At 43.3% G+C, this 23,021-nt stretch overlaps 1 protein-coding gene across 1 annotated transcript in view; it reads right to left on the reverse strand.

Moving 5' to 3' along the window:
* Positions 1–23,021, reverse strand: part of LOC142160672 (alpha-2-macroglobulin-like protein 1) — a 30,763-nt gene that overhangs the window by 7,090 nt on the left and 652 nt on the right. Inside the window, exons 3-10 of the mRNA XM_075215529.1 lie at positions 20,284–20,460; positions 19,041–19,122; positions 18,389–18,545; positions 17,208–17,282; positions 10,058–10,220; positions 6,767–6,969; positions 6,461–6,676; positions 4,597–4,709 (exon numbers count right to left, since the gene is read on the reverse strand). Of these exons, the coding sequence (XP_075071630.1) occupies positions 4,597–4,709; positions 6,461–6,676; positions 6,767–6,969; positions 10,058–10,220; positions 17,208–17,282; positions 18,389–18,545; positions 19,041–19,122; positions 20,284–20,460 (1,186 nt within the window). The remainder of the gene's footprint in view (positions 1–4,596; positions 4,710–6,460; positions 6,677–6,766; positions 6,970–10,057; positions 10,221–17,207; positions 17,283–18,388; positions 18,546–19,040; positions 19,123–20,283; positions 20,461–23,021) is intronic.

Genomic DNA, 23,021 nt, shown 5'->3' on the forward strand with positions numbered 1-23,021 from the left:
GCATAAAACAAAAAAATCCACTTCTTATGTGTGGAATTATTTCTACCGAAATCCAGACAACAATTGTATAGCCATTTGTAGTGTATGTCAAGCCACAGTCAGTCGAGGGAGGGACCTTAACCATCTTGGAACCTCGTCTATGTTACGCCATTTAACGAGAGTTCATGGCAAAGTGTTGGGAAAAGCTGAAAGTTCTTCCCAAAAGAATACAAGCACTCCCTCATCAGCTAAGACCCTCCGCTCACCGACATACCGACGGCTACAAAATACACCCACCACACCATCCTCATCAATATCCTCAGTAGCGCTCGGAGTTAGCCCGGCATCCCACTTAAGGCTGGATGACTCCGGCACTATTATTGATTCCTCTGAAGAAAGCGTTAGTCCTGCTGCTGCTGTTGCTGCTGCTGGGGGTGAATCGTCATCCCAGAGGCAGGTTAATAAAATGAGCAGTCCTACATTTCAGCAATTAACTGTGAAACAATCATTTGCGAGGGGAAGCAAATATGACAGCAGTCACCCAGTCGCCAAGCGAATCACAGACGCCATGGCTGCAATGTTAGTGTTAGATCTGCGTCCAATCTCCACAATAAACGCAGCTGGTTTTTCACAGTTAATTGAGGTTTTGTGTCCGCGTTACAGAATTCCATCGCGACACCATTTCTCCCGTAAAGCTATTCCACAACTATACCAAAAAGTGTGTAAAAATGTAGAGATTGCGCTGAAAAATGCCATTCTGCCCACTGTTCACTTAACCACAGATATATGGACAAGTGGAAGTGGCCAAACCAAAGACTATATGACTGTGACAGCCCACTGGGTTGGTCATTCACCTTCACCAGCAGGAACAGCAGCAGCATGTACACCACTACGTAACATTTGTCACAGGCAGGCCACTCTTTGTATCACCGGCTTCACTAACAGGCATACGGCTGACAATTTGTTACGCAAACTGAGAGATGTGATTGATGCATGGCTTATACCACTCGGACTCTCCCCAGGGTATGTCATTTCAGATAACGCCAACAATATAGTGCGAGCATTACAGCTGGGTGATTTCCAACATATTCCCTGTTTTGCTCACACCATCAACTTGGTGGTGCAGAGCTTCCTACGAAATAACCGTGAGGTGCAGGAGATGCTTTCGGTGGCCCATAAAATTTCAGGCCATTTCAGGCATTCAGCCACAGCATGTAGGAGATTACAGCAGCTCCAAGAGCAGTTTAACTTGCCCTGCCACCAACTTAAGCAAGAGGTGGTAACTCGGTGGAATTCCACCCTGTACATGCTTCAGAGGATGGAGGAACAGCGCAAAGCCATCCAAGCATATTGCACAAGTCATGACATTGGGAAAGGAGGGGGGATGTATTTCACTCTTGCACAGTGGGGAATCCTTTCAGTGCTGTGCAAGGTGCTGAAACCATTTGAAGTTGTGACATGTGAGGTCAGTGCAGACTCTGCTAGTTTGAGCCAAGTCATTCCTTTAATTAGACTATTGGAAAAGCAGCTTGAGAAAATGAAGGAGGAGCTGAAAGCAAGCAATTCAGCAAAGTATGTTGGCCTTGTCGATCAAGTACTTAATTCGCTTCACAATGATCCTCGAGTTATTAAGATCTTGAACTCGGATCAGTACATTTTGGCCACTGTGCTTGATCCAAGGTTTAAAACCTACATTGAGTCTTTACTTGTAAATGAGCGAGATGTGAACTTTTGCAAGGAGCTATTGCTCAGCAAGTTGGCCGCTGAACTGGGCCTCGGCTTGACGACGTGTCCTCCTTCACTTTCTCAAGCTGTTGCTCGTAAAAAATTAAATTTCCAAAAAAGAAGCAGGGAAGACACAGGGGGCAGACCAGAACAATTTAACATCTGGGCTGGTTTGAAGGATTTTTCAAAAAAATGTGTCACTTTGCCCATAACTCCATCCAATATGAGTATAAACATGCAAAGGATGGTGGAGGATTACTTTCAAGAGGTAGTTGATATGGAAATGTCAGACAGTCCCTTTTCTTTACTGGGAAGAAAAGCAGGCCATTTGGAAACCCATGTACAAACTTGCTTTGCAATACCTAAGCTGCCCACCCTCCAGTGTGTACTCTGAACGAGTGTTCAGCACAGCAGGGAACTTAGTCAGTGATCGCCGTAGAAGGTTACTTCCCAAAAATGTGGAGAAAATGATGTTTATAAAAATGAACTACATCTTCCACGAGGAAGGCCTTCACCATCCAAGACATCCAAGCACTGACTGTTCTCTAATGGCGGATTCAAGCGGCGATGAATTGATAGTCTGTGATGATGACGTACACACTGATGAGGGTGAGGATTAAGCTGAAGATGATGCCGATAACATCTTTTTAAAACTTTCTATGTAAGTGTAGGGTGCAATCTACCCCCAAGGAGGAAAGGGACTTGTGGCATTTCCATATCACATACCATCTTGAAAGGCTGCTGTTAGGGCAATTTATCCTTAAGGGTAGGGTGTCATAGACAGAGTGACCCTAAACTGGCTTTGTCCATTTTTCATAATATTGTACAGTCTATAATGGCTGAATTTTTGGGTATTTTATACAAGTGGAGGGGGGCCTAGAGGGACAGAAACCAAACTGGCTTTTTCCATGTCAATTAATATTGTACAGTCTATAATGGCTGAATTTTTTGGTATTTTATACAAGTGGAGGGGGGCCTAGAGAGACAGAAACCAAACTGTCTTTCTCCATGTCAATTAATATTGTACAGTCTATAATGGCTGAATTTTTTAGTATTTTATACAAGTGGAGGGGGGCCTAGAGAGACAGAAACCAAACTGGCTTTCTCCATGTCAATTAATATTGTACAGTCTATAATGGCTGAATTTTTTGGTATTTTATACAAGTGGAGGGGGGCCTTGAGAGACAGAAACCAAACTGGCTTTTTCCATTTCTTTACATATTTAACTATAAGTGTAGGGTGTAATATACATTCAAAGACGATGGCTGCATTGCCAATATGCATAGATGGAGAGGAAGACAATCTGTTTTGTGTGTAGAATAGGCCTACCAACGAAGAATTAAACTGTTTTTTTGGATGATTTATTACCTCAACAATTAGATTACTTGTCTCTAAAACAGTTGGAGCACTAAATTGGGTTAATTTAGGCCCAAAAACATGGATTTTCCAAAAAAAATAGCAAAACAAAACCAAAACCAAAACACGCAATGGCGGTTTTGCAAAACCAAAACCAAAACCAAAACACGACGGTAATCCAGATCCAAAACCGAATCCAAAACCAAAACATGGGGGTCAGTGACCATCTCTATTTTAAAGTGATGTGTGCCTTCTTCTTAATAGGAGTCTGTCACTTCCTTTTTTTATCCAGTGTTACAATATAAACAAGCAAACAAATATTGCCCTGATTTGTGCTTTCTTCTTATAAAGGTGTCACTTCCTCTTTTCCTCCAGTGTTACATATAAAGAAACATACAAAAAAAGATCATAGTGCAAACTGTGCTAACTCTTAAACCTAAACAACTGAAAAAGAGGAAGTGATACACCTTTATAAGAAGAAAGTACACCTCTTCTATTAAGAAGAAGGCACACATCACTTTAAAAAGGAGATTGTGTAAAGCTATGCCTATAGCTACACCACTCTGATCAAGCCTAATCTTCATCATCATCACCATTTATTTATATAGCGCCACTTATTCCGCAGCGCTGTACAGAGAACTCACTCACATCAGTCTCTGCCCCCATTGGAGCGTACAGTCTAAATTCCCTAACATACACAAACACAGACAGAGAGAGACTAAGGTCAATTTTGATAGCAGCCAATTAACCTAGCAGTATGTTTTTGGAGTGTGGGAGGAAACCAGAGCACCCGGAGGAAACCCACGCAAACACGGGGAGAACATACAAGTTCCACACAGATAAGGCACTGGTCTTGTCTAATTTTGGAAGCTAAGCAGGATTGACTTGGGTTAGTACTTGGATGGGAGACCACCTTTGAATACCAAGTGCTATAGGCTTAAGTATAATTAATGAAATGTTATTGTTGTTGTATAATGTACCGATAGCGCACAGTACACTTTATTTGTTTTTCAATATAAGAATGCATTAGTTAGTAATTAATAAAACACAACATTAATGGTATTTTAAAACCTTTAAATGCATAATGAGTGATTTGGTATCAACTTAGATCTGAGGAACTTTGAATACATGTATACAGATTAGGGGTTACTTGATATAAATGTATACACATTAATACTTAGTAAAAATGAAATGGAACACACTTTAAGGGCTATTTAATTAACTAACATTTAGCAAAACATTTAGAAACGCTGTTTGAGACCGTTTTTATTAGAGGATTAAACATTATCCATCATAAATTCTCACATTTTGAGGAAAAAACAGTGCGGCTCTCAACCAACTAAAATTAGACTAAATATGTTCACAATGAATATATTTCTAGGTAGTTTGAGCCAGAAAATACAAACTAAGCAAAATTGCTGTATTTATCATCTTGAACGAAAGGAGCCGTATTTATATATATATATATTAGAAAAAAACAATATACATTCTGTTGCTATTTGCAGAAATGTACAAAAATGTCCTTCTTAGCAGTACCTGGCGGATATGACAAGTGTCGTTGCTGTTGTATCGTCGCCGCAATTGATCTTGGCTGAAATACTAAAAGCCGCCGGTTTGGCAACTGGCAACTCGTTGTATTTTACGACGCTCTGTTAGGAAGAAGGGTCTGAAGTTAGAAGATTCAACAAGATCTGAAAGTGCTAATGAATTGCGGAAGGAAATATGGGAGAACTTTGTAAAAAGGGAAAATGTTACATATTATGGGTTGTTGGTTCTTTTGGGCTGTTTTCTTCTGTTACTAAAAATAATACAAATAAATCTAATATCAGAAGAACCCAATACCTCTGTCATTGTTTAGTAGCTCTATGGGCTGTACTACTAATAAAAACTTTATTTTTTTGTGAATATAGTTACAGTAAATATTACATGTAAATATCACTTTAATTTTTTTATATAACATTTTGCCTGTGTTTTAGTTTTGTCTAAGTGCTCCTACAGCCTTGCATAATTTTCTCACATTTAGGCAGGACAGCTTTGTCCCAATAAGGCCACATAGGTAGGCGGTATGTCCTGTTCACTGCTGCTCTGTATAACATAGCATAGCAGCAGGGAATAGGTGCCACGTGCACCTGCCAATCATGTGTCCAGCTTTCAAAGGCTCTTCTTTGGGAAGGGGACGGGAAGCAATGGCATTTCTTGGTGGAGTGTGGCCACGCCCTGTAACACATGACAATGGCCCCTTCTCAAATTTTTCCCAGCATGAAGAGTTGGTAGATATATATAATGTGTATTGTGCACATGTACCTGTGTGTGTATATACAATATATTGTGGTTGTTATTGATAATTTAGCTTTTTCCATCCAACAATTACAGTTATTACTTTCAGTAGCTATTAACCTGCTGTACCTACTATTCTACTGGATAGTATTAATTAAGTGGTCATCCATTTATATTAATTAAAAAACTTTATTTTGTGTATACACAGGGTTGCCCAAGCAGTCTAGTCTCCTGTTGGTGACATCATGTATATGAGTAAGCTTGGGTCCTTGTCTCAGGCTCAAGTGGAAGCTGTTGAGATTATGAAGATCTTTTAAACACAGGGGGCCTGAGTCGTTAAGGAAAGTAAAACAAAAAAACAGGAGTAAATTTGCACCTTGTTGTGGGGACAGATTTATAGTTAGGGTAGGTGATGTCCTAGATCAACTTTACATTTCAGTGTAAAGATAAAGCTCTCAAGTATTTGTGTGCTACTTAAAAAAACAGCCAGTATTTTCCTTACGTGCAAAATTGCACCCCTTGCATTGCAATATGGTTTGCCCAGGAACAAATTTACTCCTTTTTTTTTTTTTTGCTTTGCTCTACTTAATAGCTCAGGCCCAGGATGTGTATTCATACGGAAAGTCAGCGTTTCTTAAATGCAAAAATAACTTATAGAATACTCGCGTGCCACTTCCAATATGTATGTATGTATATTTAGAATATATACAATATACCAGTTAAGATCACCATTTTTATTAAATCGGTTTTCCACTTGGTCATGGCAAATAATTTGCTGGATTGCACATGTTCACCTCCAAATTTTCCGCAAGTTATCATTCCGGCTTCCTTCTTCTGCTATGTGTTTATATTATCAAGTAGAGTGATTTTAATTGCTCTTGGATCCACTGCTAGATTTGCAAACATTAGGGCAGAGCTCTGTTATGTACAACAAGAAAAATATCTGCCGGATGAGGTTAGAGCTGAATTAAATGCACAGGGTAAGACAAGAAGTTTAATACTGGGCAGGGTGGCGACCATCTTATCGGAGACCAATTGACTGACATGACGATTATTTTAGACCGTATTAAAAAACAAAAGGGGTGTGACTGACAGGCAGACAGGGAAGTGGAGATTGCCTCACCTGGATGTAGACACAGCCAGTTCCAGTAATGCGTAGAGTGTATTCCCCAGGGATGTTTGGCAGCTGTGCTGTCTGGAGAAGGAGCCGGTTGGTTTTACCCACCGTAAACTGTTTCAGAGACACTTGTCCTGCTGAGACCGTCACTGACAAGCTGGATTCAGGGATGAAGGTGACTTTGGTGTATTTAGCTAGTGCTTGAATAGCTACAACTGTATCCTAAGCAGGGAAGATAAAAATGTGCAGATTAAACTCTGGTAAGTGCAAGTTCACAAGTTTGTAATCTGTACACACTGCTGATGGTGGTACCTGGGTGGATGAGAAACCACCATTGGAATTCTGCTGTTTAATCAGCCAGCTGACAATCTGAGAGGCTTTAAGAATCTCTTCTGCTGTCAATGACGGGCTTGTGATCAGTGCCAGCAAAACGTAAGAGGACATCTCAATAGCGGCTGACACTGGCTGAAATTCCCCAGTAGTTTGGAGGTTGTACGTCCAGTACAGGGCGCCTTCTAGGAGAAAAAGTATCAACCGGATGTCAGAAGAATGGAACCTGAGGTATAATCTACAATCAACAGTGTAAATAATGTGTGTTCCTATTATCTAGAGATGCTCGGACTCGGTTCTCCGTGAGTGCAGGTGCTGGGATCTAGCTGAGAGAAGGAAGCTAGCTGATGCTGGAATGCTTATTAATTGTCACCACTCTGAATGAATTAATAGATCCCTATCTCTGCTGAGATGGAACTCGCCCAGGAGTGCGGAGTCTAACAGGTAGGAGGTCTTCGCCAGGGATCTCCGCAAGGGAATATGGACTTTTCTGCTCCTATCCCTCAGGTCGCGGTCTCCTAGACGAGAGCTGGCAGAGAGTGGTGGAGTTTAGATACAATGGATAAATAGAAGAATTCCAATACATTAATTAAAAGTTCATAGCTCACGGGTATCAGAGGCAACGGTAATACTGGCAAGTAATAGCTGTAAACTCAGAGAATGCTGCAAAGTAAGTTAAATAGATACTGCGATAATGAGTGATGAAATAACTTGAGATGATAATAGACTGAGCACAAGGCACCTTCATCTGAAGAGGAGATGAAGCACTACACGCTACTTCAGAGTTGGTAACCCTTGACAACTGCAGGCTGAAAGTTAGAACAACAGTTCAACGCTTAGATAAGTGCGGGAGAATGCTAGATCCAATAGGGTAACACACAGCATAACAGGCGAATCACTGATACAGCAACAGTTCAAGTGGAATGAGAATATAGAACTAGCTGATCCGTAAACATAGATGATTCAATGTAGCAGGTGAGTCACCGGCATAGCAGTATTACCAATATAGCGAAGACAAGGCATTGAGACCATTAAGCAACTAATATCAATCCCAAACGGCAGAGATGAATACAAGTCTATCAGGCAGTCTGTTACCTAGAAGTAGCGGAGAAGTGAAGTGTAGCTGAGCCGTGCATGGAACTACAGGTGACCGATAACTCAGCAGTAGATCCAACGGTGAGGAAATAGCAGTGTATGACCAAGCGAGCAGACGTTAGGAACTTGAGCTGCAGCAGTGGACACAGGTGTAACAGGCAGTTCACAGTAATGATTCACTTGCAGATTAACAGCGAGATGAAGTTCAGTTGAACCAGGCGTGGAACTACAGGTGACAGGTAACTCTGGAGTAGATCCAACAACGAGACAATAACGGTGTTGTGTCAGGCAAACGGAAGTGAGGAACTTGAGCTGCAGCAGTAGACACAGTTGTAACAGGCAGTTCACATTGATGGTACACTTGCGCGTTAGCAGCGAAGTAAAGTTCTGTGAAGCCAGACGTGGAACTACAGATGACAGGTAGCTCAGGAGTGGATCCAATAACGAGGCAGTAGCGGTATTGAGTCAGGCAAACGGAAGTGAGGAACTTGAGCTGCAGCAGTAGACACAGTTGTAACAGGCAGTTCACATTGATGGTACACTTGCGTGTTAGCAGCGGAGCAAAGTTCTGTGAAGCCAGACGTGGAACTACAGATGACAGGTAACTCAGGAGTGGACCCAATAACGAGGCAGTAGCGGTATTGAGTTTGAGCTGCAGCAGTAGACGCAGGTGTAACAGGCAGTACACATTGATGGCACACTAGCGGGTCAGCAGCGGAGCAAAGTTCAGCTACAATAATGAATCCAGGTGAGAGGGACCATAGCGGCAAAGAGTCCAGCGGGTTCCAGACGATAAACAGATAATAGGTAGGTCAGACCTATGGAAGCCAATTCCTAGTACTGAGTGGGTAACACGAAGAACAGGCAAGGAACAGAGAATCATGGGAGGTTTAAATAGTTGTTCCAACTACCAGAAACCAATCAGAATGGAAAGGAGGTCCAAAACAAAAATAAGGAGCACCTGAGTAATAGTGATGTCTTAGAACAAAATAGTAAGTTCAATCACCGCTTACCAGATGAAGGTAACAGCACCGGTACCTGTTTATGGCACCGGCGTGTGACATTAATATTTGGGTAAAATGACATGTTGGCAATTTTATGTTTTTCTACAGTAAAGTTTCACCTTTATAAAAGATGTGTGTTTTTTCTTTAAAAAGGTAAAAGCTTTTTTTTTACATTTTTTGTTTTTGACATTTATGTTACAGAGACTTCTGTAATGGTGGTTTCCTGCGGGGTTGAATTAATATTGTGTTAGGATGATGTACACACTGATGAGGGTGAGGATTAGGCTGAAGATGAGGACAGCTCTTGCCACTATAGAGTTAATAGACAGCACTGTTACCTTAGCTGCCTTAAGCTAATTGTTACCTTGTTTTGTGGGGGAGATAGGGGGGGGGGGGCAAACAAACCAAGCACTTCAGCAACAAAAGTGGCACTCCTTGTAGCTGAAGTGCTTGGTTTGTTAAAATGTGCATGTCCTTTTTAAGATCCATTATAATGGTGGGTGGGAGTTTCCCAAGGACAATTCCATCTTGCACCACTTTTCCTTTCAGCTACTGCTGTGTGCCACTGTTACCTACATGTGCTATAAGTTCTGAAGTTTGTTTTCAATCATCCTTTCAATTGCTTCTCTCTCATACCTGTGACCACATACTTTGTTTTTCACTGGGTTTACCACCTCCAACTGTGTTTTATATAAGTGCTCTGGGTGACGGGGAACTCCTCGTCTTCATCTTCCAAATCTTCATCTGCAGGGACCAGTGACACACCCATTTGTTTTCTCAGGTCTCTTAGCTGTTCATTAAACTGGACATATTTTTCATCCTGCCTCAGGAGGCTATCGGTGGATATATACCATAGTTTCCCAACGCCTTTGCTGATGTACAGCATATACTGTTATAAGCCTATTCTACCCTGAACAGCTCCCTAAATGGTTGGAATATTTTCCTATGTTAATTTAGACAATGTAAAATTACAAAAAGTCATTAACACAACAGTGGGTAAAATTCACCTTTGCTCCCCAAAACATATGCCTACTGTAAAACACAAGAATTATTGCTATTCACATTATTCAAGCTAGAGTGGATTATCTCGGACAACATGAACAATCTCTTTATTCAATTGTGAATAAATTGTTTAACCTTTCCTGTATTCTGCCCTCCCCCTGATTTACATTACCGGAGGAAACTGCCAGTGGGAACAGCTTATCCAGAAGCATCTGCCTGATTTGAGCGTCATTGGCCAGTGCGAAGGTGTATGCCAGGAGAGCCATGGTGTAGGGGTTCGACGACGAACTCACTTTACCTTTCAAACAGGATAAGGCACGATTCAGAATGATGTCCTGGTAGGTTCAGAAATATATTTTCAGTCACGTTCCCTACATAGTATAATTTCACAGTGAATCATATCTACAAACAAGTCCAATAATATTGTGTTTGTCCGACATTCCTTTTATAGGTGATATATTTCTTTTGTAGATTTGAAGAAAACAGACTTAAAATATGGATAAATAGATGAATACATAACATATATAAATACTAAACACAATAAATTATAAATATGAGCATAAAAGTACCATAAAACAAAATGAACTAAATGAAAACCTCAACAACATCCAAGTCAAAAATTGACAATACATAAAATACCAAAATAAAAGTGAAGGAGAGAAATACAAGTAGTATCCAAATGTATCCAAAATTGCCAAGTTATTAATGCAAATAATGACTGGCTTAGCTACATAAGGAGGATTTACTCTATAACAAGAACAAATCAATGTATTCATTAATATTACAAATACCTGTCCCCATTCCACTCTTTTCCCTCCACCCCTTTTGTCCTTGTTTAATTCACTAATCCTCTTGAATGTTAACTCTGACAGGTTTGGCCCTCTCTACCTCCTATCTCCTCTTTGTAATGTTTCCTTTCTCCTAGTTGTGTCTTCTTTTGTAATTTCTTTCTCTATAGTCTCTTTCATTGAATTTGACTGATTCTGTTGTTTCTCTTATCTCTTATCTGTACTTTGCTCTGATCAGTTTTTGTTGATTGTGCAGCGTTGGGGATTCTGTGGTGTCATAAAAATAAAATTATGATGATATTAGTCAGGTTACTGCCCGAAAAATAATAAGATGATAATTAAGAACCTTGCTCAACCTTGATTCATGCACTCATCATCTCCCGCATTGACTATTGCAATTCCCTCCTTACTGGTCTTCCCAAAAACAGACTTAAACCTCTACAATCTATTTTGCACGCTGCGGCAAGACTGATTTTCCTTGCAAATCGTTCTTCCTCTGTTGAATCACTCTGTATGTCTCTACACTGGCTGCCTGTTTTGTACCGAATCCAATATAAAATACTTATACTAACCTACAAGGTTAGTCGACCCGGCTTGTCAATTAACCCTTCTCCTGCTGAATCCCTGGCTTATCTGCATCAACTGATCTACTGTGTACCGACCCGGCTTGTCAATTAACCCTTCTCCTGCTGAATCCCTGGCTTGTCTGCATCAGCTGGTCTACTGTGTGCCGACCCGGCTTGTCGTTTGGCCCTTCTCCTGCTGAATCCCTGGCTTATCTGCACCGACTGATCTACTGTGTACCGACCCGGCTTGGCAATTAGCCCTTCTCCTGCTGAATCCCTGGCTTATCTGCACCGACTGATCTACTGTGTACCGACCCGGCTTGGCAATTAGCCCTTCTCCTGCTGAATCCCTGGCTTATCTGCAGCAACTGATCTACTGTGTACCGACCCGGCTTGTCAGTTAGCCCTTCTCCTGCTGAATCCCTGGCTTAACTGCATCAACTGCATATAAAACATTATTTTATATGCCATTATTTTGTTTTTCCTGATTGTACATTTACAAGTTTCTACTTTTTACCTGTTATTATTCTACTATTTATATGCCTTTATCTTGTTTTTCCTGATTTTATATTTACCAGCAACTAGTTTTACCTGTTATTATTCTTGCCTATTTCCATTGTCCTTATTACCTCTCCTTCTATTATTCTTTGCCTTCCACGCCCTATTTGGTTATTGTCCTCCATCTTGCTATTGTCTCCCTGCTTATTCTTACCTGTTATCCGCTGTCCTTATTATCTTACTGTTCTGCTATCATTCTTACCTGTCTTCATTGTCCTTATTATCTCACTGTACTGTTGTTCCATGCCCTCCACGCCCTAATTCGTTATTATCTTCCACCTTTTCATTGTCTTCCTGCCTTTGTTCTTACCTGTTTTTCACTGTCCCCACTATCTCACTGTTCTGTTACTCTCTCTCCCTACTATGCCTCCCCGCTCTCACTCCATACCCATACTCTCCCCCCGCCCTACCTCTCCCGTTCCTCCCCGCCATCCCCCGCGCGCTGCTCATCTTGCTAACCTCATCCCCATTTCCCCCCTCTCCTCTCCCCCTTTCTTCTGTGCCCTCTGGAATGCCAGATCCGTCCGCAACAAGCTGACTGCTATCCACGACCTCTTTCTATCCAACTCCTTTAACCTTCTTGCCGTTACTGAAACCTGGCTCTCCGATTCTGATACTACTTCCCCCGCTGCCCTCTCCTATGGTGGCCTCTCCTTCACCCACTCCGCCAGGCCTGGTGCCCGCCCTGGCGGTGGAGTTGGCCTCCTCCTCTCCTCCACCTGTACTTTTCGTGTCATTCCCCCTGAACCCTCCCTCTCCTTCTCCTCTTTTGAAGCTCACTCCATCCGCCTCTTCTACCCCATCCATCTCCGCGTCACTGTCATCTACCGCCCCCCTGGCCCCACCTCCCTCTTCCTTGACAACTTTGCTAGCTGGCTTCCTCACTACCTCTCCTCCGATCTCCCCTCGATCATTCTCGGTGACTTTAATATCCCCATCGACAACCCCACCTACCCTGCTTCCAGCAAACTGCTCACCCTCTCTTCCTCCCTTGGTCTCACCCAATGGACCTCCTCCTCTACCCACTGCCTTGGTCACTCCCTTGATCTTGTCTTCTCCTACCTATGTAATCTCTCCGACTTCTCCATCTCTCCCTTTCCTCTATCCGACCACCATCTCCTCTCCTTCTCTCTCTCCTCTTCTCCTGCTCCCCCCCCCCTGCCCAAACCTACTCTGTCCATACGCAACCTCGATGCTCTTGACCATGCCTCTCTGTCCTCCTCTCTCGATACCCTCCTTTCTCCCCTTTCCTCCCAGGCCTGCCCCAACCAGGCGGTCTCCCTCTACAATCACACCCTCACCTCCGCTCTGGACGCGGTCGCCCCTGCCCACTCCGTCCACCCCCGCTGCTCCAAACCCCAACCCTGGCACTCCAAATTTACCCGCTTCCTCCAAAAATGCTCCCGTTCCGCCGAACGTCACTGGAGAAAATCCCGCTCCCTGGCTGACTTCCTCCACTTTAAATTCATCCTTTCATCCTACAGCTCTGCCCTCTCACTCGCTAAACAATCTTTCTTTAAATCCCTCATCTCTTCCCAGTCCTCTAACCCCCGCCGCCTCTTTGCCACCTTCAGCACTCTCCTGGCCCCCTCCCCTCCCCCCCACCCCCTCCTCCCTGACTGCCTCTGATTTCGCCTCCTTCTTCTCCTCTAAAATCGAGGCCATCCGACTTGAAATCTCCTCCTCCACTCTCTCTTCCACCCCTCCCACTCTTCTGTCCTCCCCCCCCAACCACCTTCCCCTCCACTCCTTCCGCCCCACCACCGGCGAGGAAGTCCACTCTCTCATTTTATCCTCCCCCCCCACTACCTGCCCCCTGGATCCCATCCCCTCCCACCTTCTTCGCTCCCTTTCCCCCACCACCTGCTCCCACCTCGCTCACCTCTTTAATCTCTCCCTCTCCACTGGCATCTTCCCCTCCTCCTTCAAACATGCTCTCGTATCCCCCATTCTTAAGAAACCTAATCTCGACCCCACTTCTCTCTCGAACTATCGCCCCATATCTCTTCTCCCTTTTGCCTCCAAAATTCTTGAGAGGCTCGTCTGCAGCCGTCTCACCTCCTACCTTTCTGAATACTCCCTCCTTGATCCTCTCCAGTCTGGTTTCCGCCCCCTCCACTCCACTGAAACTGCCCTGGCTAAAGTCACCAATGACCTCCTCTCTGCAAAAGCCAGGGGCCACTTCTCCCTTCTCATCCTCCTTGACCTCTCTGCAGCCTTTGACACCGTTGACCACCCCCTCCTCCTTCACACCCTCCAGTCTTTCGGCCTCTCCGGCCCAGTCCTGTCCTGGTTCACCTCTTACCTTACTCACCGTTCCTTCTCTGTCACCACCTCTGGGTCTCTCTCCCCCCCATCCACCCTTCCAGTTGGGGTCCCTCAGGGCTCTGTTCTGGGACCCTTACTCTTCTCTCTATACACCTCCTCCCTGGGTGAACTCATCAGCTCCTTCGGCTTCAGCTACCACCTTTACGCTGATGACACTCAACTATACCTCTCCTCTCCTGATCTCTCTCCCTCCCTCCTCTCTAGGGTGTCCGCCTGCCTCTCTGCCATCTCCTCCTGGATGTCCTCTCGATTCCTCAAACTTAACCTTGCCAAAACTGAGCTCATAGTTTTTCCTCCCTCTCATACCCCATCCCCTTCTGACCTCTCCATCACTGTCAACAATACCTCTATCTCACCTGTCCCCCAACTTCGCTGCCTTGGTGTCATCCTCGACTCCTCTCTCTCCTTTGGCCCCCACATCCTCTCTCTTGCTAAATCCTGCCGCTTCCAGCTGCGCAACATCGCTCGCATCCGGCCCTTCCTCTCCCAAGATGCCACCAAATGCCTTATCCACTCTCTGATCATCTCCCGCCTGGACTACTGCAACCTCCTCCTCACTGGCCTCCCCCACTCTCATCTCGATCCCCTTCGATCCGTCCTTAACGCTGCAGCTAGGCTTATTTTCCTCTCTCGCCGCTCCTCTTTTGTCTCCCCCCTCTACCTAGCCCTTCACTGGCTCCCATTCCCCTTCAGAATCCTCTTTAAGCTCCTCACACTCACCTACAAGGCCCTCGCCAACTCCACTGCGCCCTACATTTCCACCCTCCTCTCTATTCATGCTCCATCCCGCCCTCTCCGTTCTGCCTCTGACCGTCGCCTCTCTTCCCCCCTTATAACCTCCTCCCACGCGCGTATCCAAGACTTCGCCCGCGCTGCCCCCCTCCACTGGAACAAGCTCCCTCCCTCCATCAGAACTTCCCCTAATCTGTCCGGCTTCAAACGGGCCCTAAAAACCCACCTTTTTCTTAAAGCCTTTCTGTCTCCCACTTAACTTCCTACCTTATCTTCTGCCTCTGTCCCCCTACTCTCCCTCTCACCCCTGCGTCTCTCTGTCTGTCCACCCCTCCCCTTAGATTGTACGCTCCTCTGAGCAGGGCCATCTCTCCTCCTGTTTCCACCACTTCTAACTCTGCTCTCCAGCTACTTAGCCCTCCTCCTCAAAGGTCCTCCACCCCACGTCCACTTTCGCTCCCTCCTCCCCCCTGGGGGTCTCCCTGTCTTCCGCGCCCCCCTTCTTGGGCCCCGTCGTTTTCGGATCCTCCCTCCCCTTTCCCCGCCCTCTCTAGCTGTGCATTGAGCGTACTGAGTTGCTGTGTTTACTGTACTGTGCTGTCTCCCATTGTATTGTGATTTTGTTTGTCTCTGTACGGCGCTGCGGATGCCTTGTAGCGCCTTATAAATAAATATTAATAATAATTAATAATAATAATACAAGGTCATCAACAAAGCTGCACCAACATACATCTCCTCTCTTGTCTCAAAATATCTCCCAACTCGGCAACTCCGTTCTGCACAAGATCTCCGTCTCTCATCCACCCTCATTACATCCTCCCATTCCCGGTTACAGGACTTTTTTCGGGCTGTACCCACTCTATGGAATTCTCTCCCTCGCACAGTAAGACTCTCCTCTGGTCTACAAACTTTCAAGCGTTCTCTGAAAACCTACCTCTTCAGACAAGCTTATAATATTCCTCTGCCACCCTCTTAACCTCGCTACCTTTAGCCTGTTACACAGTTTCACGCGGGACGGCTGCCCCCTGACCAACATTGTTGTGTGACGGGTTCATATAGACCTTTGAGTCACTTTTACCTTTGCAGTCTGGCTGGGCCAAAATGCAAAATGTAGACTTAACCTCATGTGTCAATCTCCCATTGTCCCATAGATTGTAAGCTTGTGAGCAGGGCCTTCTCACCTCTTTGTCTGTTTTACCCAGTTTGTTTATTAGTTTATTATATTTGTCCCCAATGGTAAAGCGCTACGGAATATGTTGGCACTATATAAATAAATGATGATGATGATGATGATGATGATGATGAAGAGAGCTCGAAGCTTCAGTCAAGTAGGTTCAATCATTGCACACCAGGGGGTATATATACTAAACTGTGGGTTTGAAAAAGTGGAGATGTTGCCTATAGCAACCAACTGACGTTGATTAGGATATATGATCAGAAAGAAAGTGATCACTATCTTATTAATTGGCGGCATTGTAGTCTGGTCCCTTGTTGGAGAGGTGGCACGGGGCTCACGCATAGCGATATTTTCATAGTTAAAGGTAGTTTTCACTAGAGATGCTCACTGACCCCTGTGAACTGGTTTTGGTTTTGGTTTTCAATCTGGATTAGCTTCGTGTTTTGGTTTTGGTTTTGTATTTTTTAGAAAAAAATCCTAAAATATGCTACATTATTATTAACCTCAATAACACTAATTTCAAGTCATTTGCAGTCAATTTTGACCACCTCACAGATCACAATATTATTTTCATACACTTTCGGACAAATACTGCAGCGACCTGGCTGGATGGTAAGCGACAGAGCAATGACACAAACACACGGCAGTTCCTAGCACATCTAGGACACATTGGCACACAGCAGTGGCAGAAAAGAAAAATGGGGGTCCGGCCTCCCTCCCTCCCACCATTATGTTGGATCTTAAAAAGGAATCCAAAACTCGCGAGATCCGACGACATAATGATGATGTTTTGCATTGTTTTCAATTCTGAGGGCGCACGACAGTACCGAGCCGAGCTCGGATCTCGTAAGTTCGGGTGTGTTCGGTTCACGAGGAATCGAGCCTGAGTATCTCTAGTTTTTATTAACTTTTAAACTAAGGGATAGACTTATCAAATATTCTAAAATGGTTGGTATAGCAATTAATCATATTCTCACTATCATTTATCTAGTACACTGTAGAGGATTATTATTGGAATCTGATTGGTTGTTATGGCCAACACCTCCTCTTTTCTATTTTAGAAGCTTTGATAAATCTACTCTTCAGTCTTTAATAAAGTCCAGCCGTGATTGTATGTATTATATAATAAACGATAGATCAAGAGCCATAAATAGGGGTTTGTAATGTACTCACAATCCCAGGGGCCCCACCTTCAAGTAGGGCGGAAGTGATGTAGGCAGAAAGCGACAGGTCATCCTCCACACCACCCTGAGGAAAAACCACATGTACACGTTAAACCTATTTTTATGTGTCATAGGTCTGTGTTATTAAAGGAACAATAAGCAAAAATATAGATCCCATTTGTATATGTTTATTGTTAATATTAAGAGATCAATGTAAAATTATATTTTTGTTGGGCCACATTATATAACCTCCAGGTATTACTAACGCTTGGTAAGTAAATTCTGCAACAAGAGAACCATTCTCTCTGTATCTGTCCCATAAACCTCTATTCCCAGATTTCTAGAAATATATCAGCAGGTAAGAGGAAGGCAGTCACAAAATATGCAAATAATTTCAAACAGACTTCCATTAAAACTTGTGGCTCTCCATATGTTGTGAAACTACACGTCCCAACATTCCATACCAGCTATGGGCTGGCTACCAACTGGCAAAGCACGATGGGGCTTGTAGTTTCACAAAACCAGGGGAGCCCCCAGTTATCCAGGCCTGATATAGAGGATGTCTTGTCAGTGTTTTCTTCTAGTGATCAACTGACTCATTAGCCCAGTGAATAAAAGGCTACTGGAAAATGGCAGACATCATTGATTTAAATAAATCTGCAAAGCACACGCACCGTTATTAAGTAATAAGTTTGCTGCTGATTTTTTTCCCCCTCCGCATGCTACATATAAAATTTTTCTGAATTTGGCAGTTAAAATGCTCAGTATTTGCAATAGCGATTGTCAGTAGAAGAAAATCGCAATGGAAACTTTTTCGATCTTTCTGGTGTTGACGACTACAGCACTTCCCAGTGTGACATTAAATGTATTTCTCCATTTCGACTCCTGAAACTTGCACTTGCTTACTTGTAACTAGTGTAGGTCTCGCCAACCTGTGGCTATCCAGGTTTTGTGAAACTACAATCCCCCAATAGCTGTAAGGGAATGCTGTTTTCCCATTCACTGTTGTGTTTCAGTATGCAGCATTTTTCAATGCTTTAAAAATATATTTTTTAGAGAACAGTTGGGCATGATAGCACCATGGTCAAGTTCCAGCTTTGTGACATTTGAGGAACATATACTGTGACTAATTTGTATTTGTGTCACTCAACAGGCTCTAGACCACATACAGTGAGACCCTCCTTTCTGTACCTTCATGAGTGTGTGAAAGAGGTTCCCGGTGCTAGTAAAACAGCCGTCAGACTGCTGGTGGTTACCAAGCCAAGTCACTGTCTGTTTCAGGACGTCTTCATCAATATATGTGTAACTCCTAGCCTGGTAGAAACACTTCATCACGAATGCAGTGAGCCTGGGGACAAGAAGCCATGAGTGATGTAGAAAATGAAATTCATATAGGAGACACTAAAATGGGAACTTAAAATCCATTGATTTTAGCCAAGTATAGCTACAAATAGAGCATGAAAAATGTAGTATTATTTTTCGATATTTGGCAAAGTCCTCACATCCTTGCAATTTGGCTTTCAAACATAGTGATGGTATTGTAGTACATAAAATGTATATAGGCAATACACAAAACGAACAATGGTTTGCTTGGATAAAAGCCTTCCTCGGTGTACATGGTAAAATGCTTCCTCTTTATTACGTGCTGGAGAAATCACTGGATTTTTCCGTCAGGAAGGTGGAACTTAATGAGCAATTGTGAGGATGTCTACAGTAGGGAACTGAACCACAATAAGTAGACATTGTGAAAGTAGGAATTCATGTTTGATAAAGAAAGGGAGAAATTGAAAAAACAGGTAACAATAAGAGTGAACCAGGTATTGGTTCCAGATGTGAATCTTACCAAGTACTCCCTGTACCATCCGCCTCTCCGAAGGCACTGAACGAACCATCATAGTGTTTGTAGAACAGCTCCCTCTGATAGCCTAGGGACACAGACTATGTTTAATGTTAAAAGACAACTATCACTTACAATCACAACTATCACTACCCCTTCTGGTTGTGAAAATTCTAACATCCTTAATACAGCCTGAATATTTCCTATTTGTAATGTACAATAATTGGCGATTGATCAAACATGTTTCAAAACTGATCTTCTATGTCTTTGTCTCGTTCTCTTTGCAATAATGGTGCTATTTACATTATCTGTCAGAGTGAAGTGAAGACCTAGGGGTAAATGTATGAAGCTCCGGGTTCTTCAACACCCGCGAGTTCGGCGTCTTCAGCGCTTAAATTTAAAGCGGTGCTGCCTTGTAAAGGGAAGTTTCCCTTTACAAGGCAGCGCCGCTTTAAATTTAAGCGCTGAAGACTCCGAACTCGCGGGTGTTGAAGAACCTGGAGCTTCATACATTTACCCCCTAGTATGGAGTGATAAGAGTCTGGCTCTGAAAATTCACAAATCAGAAGCTTGTCTGGAGAACTGGGACCAGCAGTGCAACTATATATTTGTGGGACCCATAGCAAAAGATTGTTAGGGTCCCCATGAACCAACCAATGGTGAACAAAACACATATAAACATGGGGATATAAACATGGGGCTCTGACAATGGAAGAGGGACCCATCCAGCTTCAATTAGAAATAAAATATGAAATTATAGCCACAGTTTAAAGCTATTTACTAACACGGCCACTGAGCAAATCAGGACAGTATGCACTTAGCAGTAGTGCGCTGGCTGAAAGGGGCATGGTCCCACCACACTGGGGCCCTGATCACATCATGTTGAAATGTGCCTATCTGAGGCTTCCGGAGCACTAGGCTCCCACCGACTCCCCTAAATATACCCTTGCATTGTCAAGTGCACCAGTGGCATATGAGGGATTCAGGTCCAGTTGGCCAACTTGTAAGCAATCGGCCAGACCTATTTTCAATTTTTTTTTATTCTTCTCTATAATATCCTCCACTCCACCTCCCACAGCATTCCAGAAGCTTGAAGATAGGTCTTTTTTATTGGAGATGTAGAGATGTGGTGAAGCCATCATTTAGCCAGTCTAGCTGACCAGAAAAGGCTTCTCCAGAGAGTTTCAAAGTCTCCAAAAGAAAGTCCCAACACCAATAGAACCCACACGTGTCTACAGATACATCTCACCGCTCTGCAGGTAGCTTATGGCCTTTTCTTTTTGTGTCAGGCTCAGTTGCTCCGTGGACTTTAGATAATCCAGCACATATACGATGGGCGCCATGGTCAGCATGTTCTGCTCTCCACACCCATAAGGCATAATGATTAGTTGGTCAAGGTTTTGCAGTGTTGTTCCCAGAATGTCACCTGAGATAAAGTTACCCACACAATGGGCACATAGTTATCTTCAAAGGACAAAACGTTCAAAGCATTTACATTATTTTTACTCTATGTACTGTTTCGTTATCATGCTTTGTTCTTTTATTAGTACTTTTATGTAGCCTTGTTTCTTGATCATTGCTGCCACAGCTGTTAATGAAAATGTTTTAGTTTATAGTGTAGGGCTCGCATCAAAAGATTTATATATAAATATGTAGGTACTTGTTCAGACCTCCTACCATCAAAATAGCAGCATTTCAAAATAACATAATAAACTACATCTAACCGAAAGTAGAAATAATATAACAAAGTTATAAAAACTGTATAATTGCACAAAAAATAATAGAAACAAAACACAAATCAACAAATATTTGAATAAAAGCAACTTCTCTTTTCTTGAATCTGTAACCAGCAAAGTACTAATCCAGGGCTAGACAATCTGTGGCTCTCCAGGTGCTGTAAAACTACAAGTCCCAGCATACCCTGCCATCTATCAACTGGCTATTGACTGACAAAGGATGCTGGGGGTTGTATTTTCACAACACTTGCAGAGTCACAGATTGTCCAGGATTGGACTAGTCTGTAAACACAGATAAAAGCAGAAAAGGGAAGTGCAGATAATATAGAGATTTGTGGTAATGAGGATAAATGGATACATTTAAAGCTGTGTACCTGGAGGGGTGTCGGCTGCATAACATTTCTTAAAATGGTAAGTGTCAAGTATTTCTGCAGGAGAACAGACTTCTGGGAAATGCCATTTCTATAGCAGGCATTTGATTCGCTGGGTGGTCTGACCATGACATCAGCCAGTCCTTGGGTAGATCAGGGTCGCACGCAAGATTGTCAGGGGGGCTTCCCCCCCTGACCAAAAAAAAAAAAACAACCACGAGAGAGAGCTGCTGCGCATGCGCCCTGCATGCGCAGCAGCTCCGTTTCGGCAGCGCTGTCCTATACAGCAGCCGCGGCGCTGCCAAGGAAGCTTCCGCGGCGGTGCTGTATACAATACAGCAACGCCGCGGATGCTTCTTTGACAGCGCCGCGTCTGCTGTATAGGACAGTGCCGCTATGGTGGGCACTGAGTTAGCGCAGGGGGGGTTTCTGGAGACTCAGAAACACCCCCTGCGTGCGCCACTGTAGATTCCACAGCCAGAGACATAAGGTTTCACCATAGTTACCTACTCTCCCGGAATGTCCTTGAGACTTCCGAATTTTTGGGAGTTCTCCCGTACTCCAGAGAAAGCAGGCAAACCTCCTGGATCCAGCTATCTCTGTTGGTGAAGTGGGTGGGGGCGGAGCTATTTGTGTCATCGTGGCCCCGTCCCCTGCTGTGATTGGCCAAAATTGTCAACAATTGACATGGGCATGGCCTAACAACGCAATTTGGTAGCCATGCCCCCTCAACGAACCCCCTCCTGGACAGCTTCCTTGAAAAGTCGGCAAGTATGGGTTTCACACATAATGGGGCTTATTTGTGCGGAGAAGATTTTTTCTTTTTTCCTCGGAATGTGAAACACTATAGAGACTGATTATTTGCAAGTCCCTATGGAGTATGTCAACCTAACCACTTCCATCGTTCCAGGTGGTTTGACACAATAATGCGAGCGTGTAGATGTCTCCTGATTAATAAAGTGTGTTACCATGTTCTATTTCAAATGTCTGCCCTTTGAGAAATAATGTTTAGTAACATTGCAAATATGTGTTTATTTGAATCAGAACAGCTCTACATAATACTCATAGGGGTAGATCTACTAAATGTTCTAAAAAAAGGAAAAGTAGAGGTGTTGACCATTGCAGCCAATCAGATTCTAGCTATCATTTACCTAGTACATTCTAGTTTGCGTAAAAACGCATTTGTCATTGCGCTCTCCACCTGTAATTAAACAGTCCTTATGTACACTACACTGCTTAAAATTAAAAATCCTCCCCTCAACTCCAGTGCTAGACAGCCCAGGCTGGATTCCAGTATAACAGGAAGAACACAAGTATATAGTCCCCCTACCATAGAGAACAACAGCCCTAAGAAGGTCAATGCCGGGTGGTTCCTCCTGTGGAAAAAAAATAATATTTCACACCATAAGCCTCCCAGAGTCTTCCCGGTGGTCTGTGGAGGATAATTAACTCCTGCAATTTGCTCTGTGGAGCATCCATTTTGTACTTAGTAATTGAACTCCAGGGTACACTTTAATGATCACTGGAGGACTGAAAACTGAAAGCAATTATTCAATCATGCTTTGCAGTTCGAGCTTTTTGACCATCTCTATAGTCTTTTTAGTCATTGGCTAAAAGTGGGAAGTTTGTTTTGCTGTTCATGCTGAAGGTTTAAAGAAAATTTGATCAAACTTTTTAAAGAACCCTATTAAGTATTAGGGTAAGGCTGAAAATACCATTGTACCTTCATATTCCATATACAAAAATGTAACTTTTGGGGGTTTGACTGTTCAATAAATTAGTAATACTCTCATTAAAAAAGTTCTGTCGAAAAATTACATATAGCAAGAATCAGAAATAGTGGTTCTTGGTCAGCAGTCGCATTGATAAAATGAAATAGC

This window comes from Mixophyes fleayi, chromosome 6 (genome assembly GCF_038048845.1).
Source record: "Mixophyes fleayi isolate aMixFle1 chromosome 6, aMixFle1.hap1, whole genome shotgun sequence".
NCBI classification, from domain to species: domain Eukaryota; kingdom Metazoa; phylum Chordata; class Amphibia; order Anura; family Limnodynastidae; genus Mixophyes; species Mixophyes fleayi.